We start from the raw sequence: 6,643 nt of genomic DNA on the forward strand, positions 1-6,643 counted from the left end.
GGAACACAGCAGCAACCCATTTAATATATGTGTTGAGATTTGAAGTACAAACCTGGTGCCCCATGCCCAGTACTTGCATTCTTCCTGCCTTGGTGAGGGATGTGTGTTCACCAAACCCCATATTTCCTCAGTAATCTCTTCCAGAGAGATTATCCCAATTTGACCCATTCTAAAAAAGCTGAAAAATCAGAACGTAGGGTAAGAACACTAATTTCCCTAGCATCAGCTTCAGTTCTCCTTCGAACGAAGGCTCAAAGTTACTGGCACTGAAAGATGGTTAATCACCATCATCATCTGTTCAATTAATCCGAAAAAATACTTGGAATTTTCAGTCACCAGGTGAGCTGATCCAGACCTTACACACAGGGAGCCCATAGGAAACGTGCCTCACCTCACAGGAGTCCACTTTTTCTTTCTCTACTTTTGATCAGGAGAGAAAATTCAGCCATTACTGTCACTGCTCAGCTGCGTAGGTGGAAACGTGATATGACCTCTTGATTTCTGGTTTGGAAAGACAGCTTGGACAACTGTATCATGTTCCCCTGGGGCAGGGTGGCTGTTTTACCATTTCCCCCCTTTCCCAGGAACCATGCAATCTTCACACTGTTCATTCTGAAAACCATTCACAAAAGGACAAATTGGAGGCACTCTGTTCCACCTTTGTCCTGACAGCTTCTGTAAGTATTTTCCTGCCTGCTAACATCTTCCCATTCCAAAGTAGATGTTCTCTCTTCCGTCTCAGTAACCCTGTCACTTAAATCTGAGGAGCCGTTTTTATTCCTGTTAGATCTTCTGACATCTACTGCAGTACTTACAGTATATTTTCCCCTCCGCTGATGCCACTAATGACATTTACATTTCTGTGTCATCTTCTGAGGCAGTATTTCTCCCTCTTACAGACCCTGGCGATTTCTATTCCCAAAGAGCACCATTTCTTTTTCTGCACAAAACCAATTTTCAAGCCAACAGGAAATCTTCAGGACCGTGCAAATGTGCAAGGGGAGGTGAGGAAAGGTCAGGGAGCAGAGGGCAGAGTGTCCATGGTGGCACCAACACAAACCCGCTGGGCTTTCACCACGTTGTAACTCCAGATCTGGTTAATCTTTTAATTTAACCAGAGGGGTGGGAAAGGCATTCTTCATTCTAATATGAGGACATAAATGCTGTGTATCTAAATAACAGCAGATGGAAATAAGCAGCAGATTCTCACTGCAGAAAGTGCAAGCCAAGAAGCTCCGATCATTGCTCACCCTGCTGAATCCTGCTCAGCAACAGAAGTTAACGTGCACTGAAACCCAGCTGGAAGATTTTAATTTGCTTCCAAGAGACCAAACTGCTGCTCTCCGAGCCCATCTGAGCACAGGCCAGAGCTCTGAGTGAGCTCTACTTGCACAGCTTTGTTCAAGTGATGATAATGGTCCTCTGCAAAATTTCCATCTCAAAATGGGATCACCACCACCAGTTCAACCATCCCCAAGATGCCTCCTTCCTGCTCCCTCCCTTCAAATCCAGGCAGGGAAAGCTATCCCCTGACACCTAGCTCATGAGGGAGCTAGTTCAGTGAGGCAGACCGTGAGCTTTAGGGCAGGGACACCCGTGGGTTGTATGGAAATCTACAACGGGGTCACTTTGTTCTTTGTATACGATAGGAATTGTGAATAAACATCAGATATTTCTGTGGCTGGAGGAAGAGGATTTTTGTTGTTGATTTTAATGGTTTCTCTGAGCATATTCGTGGTCTCAACAGTAAGTTGACAAAGAGGAGTCCATGTCATTGTGATAACTTTGAGTTCAGAGCATCTTTTCTTAGTCTCAGACTGCGACTTCTTTATCTCCCAGCCCTCCTGCTCCAGGTGAAAGCATTACTCCCGGTGTCTCGAGCACAGTCAGTGCCGAAGCATCCTGCTCGTGGGGCTCCTCCCTCCTGCCACATTCCCACACGTTTCTGATCCCCTCCTCGCATTCAGCCCGATGCTTTTTGGGCTACCACCGCCCATGTGCACCAAAGCACCGAGAATCCCCAGCAAAGCCAACGCAGCGCAAGCACCGTGGGACCCCCAGGCACATCCCGACAGCCGTGGGGAGGAGGGAGGAGGGGAGGGGGTGGTAATTCAAAGGAGGGGATGACCAAGAGAGGGGCTCCGGCAGCAGTGCGGCGTTTCCCAAGGCTGTGCTCCTCGGGAGCTGTGCACGCTCGGGGTGCTCTGTCCGCAGGAAAAAGTCCCAGTCCCACCAACCCAGACTGCCCCGGCCCCCACTGCCCGTCGGGGGGAGGGGTCTGACGGGGCTCTGCAGCCCCACACCCGGCAGCTGCCAACGGAGCGGCGGTGGCCGTCATCACCCCCAAAACCCAACCTTCCTAAAGCCACCCCCACCGACCCACCAGCGGCCCCCGTGGGCGGTGCGTGTACTCACGGCTGCAAGGAGGAGGAGAAGGAGGAAAAGAAGGAGGAGGAAGAGCAGGTGTCCCTTGCAGCTAGGGTCCTCCTTCTCCTTCCTCGCGTCTTCTCCAGCCCTGAGCCCCCCCCGTCCTCGCGCAAGCTGCGGGGCCGGGCTCACGCGTGCCCACCGTCACGCGTGGGAGGGTGCGGCGGGGGGGGGGGGGGGGGCTCCTTGCCATAGCCGAGTGGTCGGCGGAGAGCAGCGCAGAGCGGCTCGGGGTCGGCAGGCAGCAGCATCTCGTCCCCGCCGTCCTCCGCGGAAGCCGAGGGCGATCCGAGCGGTGCCGGCCGTCGGGGCCACGCCGAGGAAGCTTCACCCACGGCTGGGGAGGGTCCGCAGAGGTGAAGGCGGAGGTCAGCGCGCACCGTCGGGATGGCACGTACCATGAGACCCGACGACATCAACCCCCGGACGGGGCTGGTGGTGGCTCTGGTCAGCGTCTTTCTGGTGTTTGGCTTCATGTTCACCGTGTCCGGCATCAAGGGGGAGACCCTGGGGGACATCCCGCTGCTGGCCATCGGGCCGGCCATCTGCCTGCCGGGCATAGCTGCCATCGCCCTCACTAGAAAGACTGATGGCTGCACCAAGTGGCCCAAGAACAAGTGTCCGTGCTGTAAGGAGATCAAGGAGCGGGACGTGATGGAGCTGCTGAGAACTCCTTCAGACCTGGAGTCTGGCAAGGGAAGCTGCAACGAGCTGGCCAAGAAGGTGTACCAGAAGGACCGGAGAGTGTTGCAGGGTGAGGACTCGGTGTCCATCTGCACCACCACCACCACGACCACCACAGGAGAGTGCAAGAGCCTCATCAGAAAGGTGGAGCAGGAGGAGATGCTGAGGTACCTGGAGACCAGCTACCTGGAGATGCCGGGCAATGTGTTTGTGGGAGATGGCTCCACATACAGTGCCTTAGAGAAGAGCTCTTCTCCCAGCAGGGACAGTGCTGCTTGTCCAGACGTCGAGGACAACATTTTTGTTGCTCCCAAAGACAGCATCATTGTCTGCTCTTACAAGGAGAACAGCCCTTACGACAAATACTGTTGTTACATCAACCCTACTGGAGTCACCTCGGACCAAGAGACCATAGTGTGAACAGTGCATACTTTATATATATGTATGTATTTATACAAACAAACAAAAAAAAACTACAGCAACTTCTTGATAGGGGATAATATAGCTGACTGCACTGCATGGGACAATCCTGATACTGTTTCAGTTTAACCTGGTATGTGACTGATACTCAAACCTTTTGTGCCTGAAATACTTTCTGTAAGTAAACAAGCATGTTTAAAGGTTAAAGAATTCAATTTTTCATTTTGGGAAAAAAAAAATAGTCCATTTCAGTTTTCCTTTCTGCCCTTCCCTTCCTTTTATTTTTCTGCTGCTCGCTGTACGCAGACCCACAGACACAGAGCAGGAGGTCAGCAGGAATCGGGAGCTGAACCAGGATTCTGCAGCTGTCTGCAGGAGGGACAGGGGCCTGAATAGGTCTTAGCAATGGTGCTGTGTTGTGTGGGGAGGGATGGGGAGATGCCAGCATGCCCTCTGACCACTGGCTGATGTTGGGAAGCATGGAAGCAGTTTGCCTCTTCCTTCTTCCTGGCAGGATTTTATTTTCCCATCTTGATGTGCTAAATCTGTGGCTCTTCTGAAAGTCTTCAGGAGCTACACAGGCTCAAGGGGAGCTTTTGGATGGATAATCCATTATCCATTGCAAGAATGGTGCAGGTTTTAGCTCCGTTTCTTACTGAGTTCACTTGAATGTTTCTAACACTTTGGGGTTTTGTAGGCATACTTGCCAAGGAGATTGCAATGCAATCATGGCACAGTTCTTGCAGAGAGTAGGAGCAGATGTCAGTGGAGTCGAGATCTTAAAAATATATTTGAATAATGCTTAGGAAATAGACTTAACATGGTTTTTGCTCAGAGCTGGATCTGACTCTTCAGAAAATGTCAGTTTTTATGTGCCTTTGGTACCATGCCATGACTGATGAATGCTCACAGTCCATGCAGGGGTGGAGGGATCCGAGGATCTGGCTGATAAATGGTTGCATTCCCTACATGCGGATATATAGCATGAGAAATACAGGGTGATAGAATTAACCATTCAAAACCTGTAGCTTACACACAGAAACGGAAATCCTGTCTGTTCTCTCCCACAGAAGATTGCATGTTCCATGTAGCACATGAAATTTCATCCAGCAGCCATGTAGATATCACAGAGATGTGATACCGTGCCATTTGTATGCTGAGCAGCTACTCCAAGGGCTGAGTCTGTAGTGTAAGGGTTACTAAAGCATGGAGTCATTGGCTAGCATCTCTCAGTGTCCTGGCTGCTATAATCCCCAGCTGTTCCAAAAAGTTCATCAGTGATGGCAGTCTTTATAATGCTTTCACTTCAGCAATTTTCAATCAGCTGTAACTTGCACCAGAGCAAAATAAAATAAAATAAAATAAAGGATTTATCCATAAAGGAAGGAAGAAAAGCAGCCTTTCTCTTGTCACACCCTGAGATGTGTAGAAAGCAGTGAGGGGTTTCCCACTGAAAGGAAGCATTTGTCAGCTTTGCTGACCATGGAGGAGTTTGGAAAGTGGAGTTCAGCTTGTTTATTTGTTTGGAGGCATGTTGGCTGTCACAGACAAGGCTCTGGAGAGGTTTGGGAAGGGTTTCTTTCTGTCAGACTTAAGTGGGATGTTCATGCTGAAGACAGATGTTGTTGAGACATCTGGATACTATTAGGAGAAATTAAGAAAATGATGTGGCTGAGTCAGGTAAAGCCTCTTTGTGGATGGTTACAGTACTGTGGGAATAAATCTGTGCTGGTACTCTGTGCAACCCAAGTGTCATCCACTGACCAAAGGAATTGCAGGAACAGACCCCCACCCGAAACTCTCAGCTCTCATGTCCTCATAAAGCACTCTGCCATTGTCAGATAGGTCTCCTGCAGGCTCAGCAGCCACGGGACCTTATTCTGCAGTGTACAGAAGCAGCACTTTGATGGCACTGGGAAATCTGGTTTCATAACCTCCTGGAGTCACAGCCAAACTGCTGCCGAGGTGCCTGGCGAGGAGCAGGGTCCTTTGTCGTGCTCTGCTCTGAGGGTCTCAGTGTGTTGCAGTGGGTGCCCTGCATCCCTGAGGTCAGACTGCCTGGGGAGAGCAGGCTGCCAGGTCCTGAGTGATGCCTCTGAGCGGGCTGTGAATGATCTGCCCTGCAAAAGGCAGTGCAGCGCCAGCCTGCTGGGAACCTAGATTTGCACAGTTCTGCAAATATATATAGGAAGAGGTCGAGTTTCTCTATTTCGTCTAGGATTAGATGTTCCCTGTCAGAAGTTATATGGGGTTTTAAGAAGGCGAGGCAGCAAACTGCAGTGACAAATGGAGTGGTAAATACATAACTCGAGATACGCAGATCTAAGGCATGGGCTTTATTTCACTCCTACCCTAAAACCTATAAGGCGAAGTTTAATGGCAAGGACATTTTCCCATGGTATAGGGAGAGGCATAAGAGTGTACATTTAAAACATGATTATTTCCAGGCAATATCTTTCCTTCGTCAAATTAACTGAGCTAAAATTTAGCAGCAGAATGTGACTGTAGGCATTATGTCCATGCCAGTCCATCATAATCCACTATGGAGTTTTTATAAGCATGTGGGAATTGGAAGTTAAAGATGTCTGTATCACCTCTCACATCTCTTTATGATTTTTCCATTCCCTTCTGCTAGCTAAGCAGGGAATGAAATGGAGATTGATGAGTTCGGCGACTTAAAAAAAATATATATATATGAATTTGTCCATTTTAAAATGAAGGTTATTTATTTATTTATTTGTTTGTTCAACTAAAGTGAGCTTTTTTCATCCACTATAATTTTGCCAGGAAAAATCCACTGCTTATCTGATCAAAGACAGCATGACAGCAGCCTCAGGCTTTTTATGCAGATAGCCTGGTCAGGCCAGGGAATTACTGAGGCTTTATTTTCATTCAGCTCGTGTGTTCTCTTCTGATGGCTGCTGGAACTCGTATGGTCAGTGCTGATCTTGGAACAGGCAGCAATAATTATACTGCTTTCCAGAGAAAGCTGCTGCTTGCCCTGAATTTGGCTTCAGGATACCACAACTTTGGGTGATTCCAAACCATGGCCTGGACATTAGAGCTTCTTTTTTATCCTTACTTTGTTATCTCTCTGAGTTAGTATTCTCCT

At 48.9% G+C, this 6,643-nt stretch overlaps 1 protein-coding gene across 1 annotated transcript; it reads left to right on the top strand.

The window, feature by feature from the left end:
- The first annotated feature begins 2,814 nt into the window (after positions 1 to 2,814).
- TMEM215 (transmembrane protein 215) lies at positions 2,815 to 3,531 on the top strand. Its single transcript, XM_065745236.1, has one exon. The coding sequence runs from the start codon at positions 2,815 to 2,817 to the stop codon at positions 3,529 to 3,531; it is 717 nt and encodes a 238-aa protein (XP_065601308.1).
- The last annotated feature ends 3,112 nt before the right edge of the window (positions 3,532 to 6,643 follow it).

This window comes from Cyrtonyx montezumae, unplaced genomic scaffold (genome assembly GCF_038088225.1).
Source record: "Cyrtonyx montezumae isolate F1298 unplaced genomic scaffold, pur_monq_1.0 scaffold_34, whole genome shotgun sequence".
In the NCBI taxonomy this organism is placed as follows: Eukaryota; Metazoa; Chordata; class Aves; order Galliformes; family Odontophoridae; genus Cyrtonyx; species Cyrtonyx montezumae.

Coding starts and splice junctions, on each gene's coding strand:
- TMEM215 (XM_065745236.1), top strand. CDS start 2,815: ATGGCACGTACCATGAGACCCGACGACATCAACCCCCGGACGGGGCTG.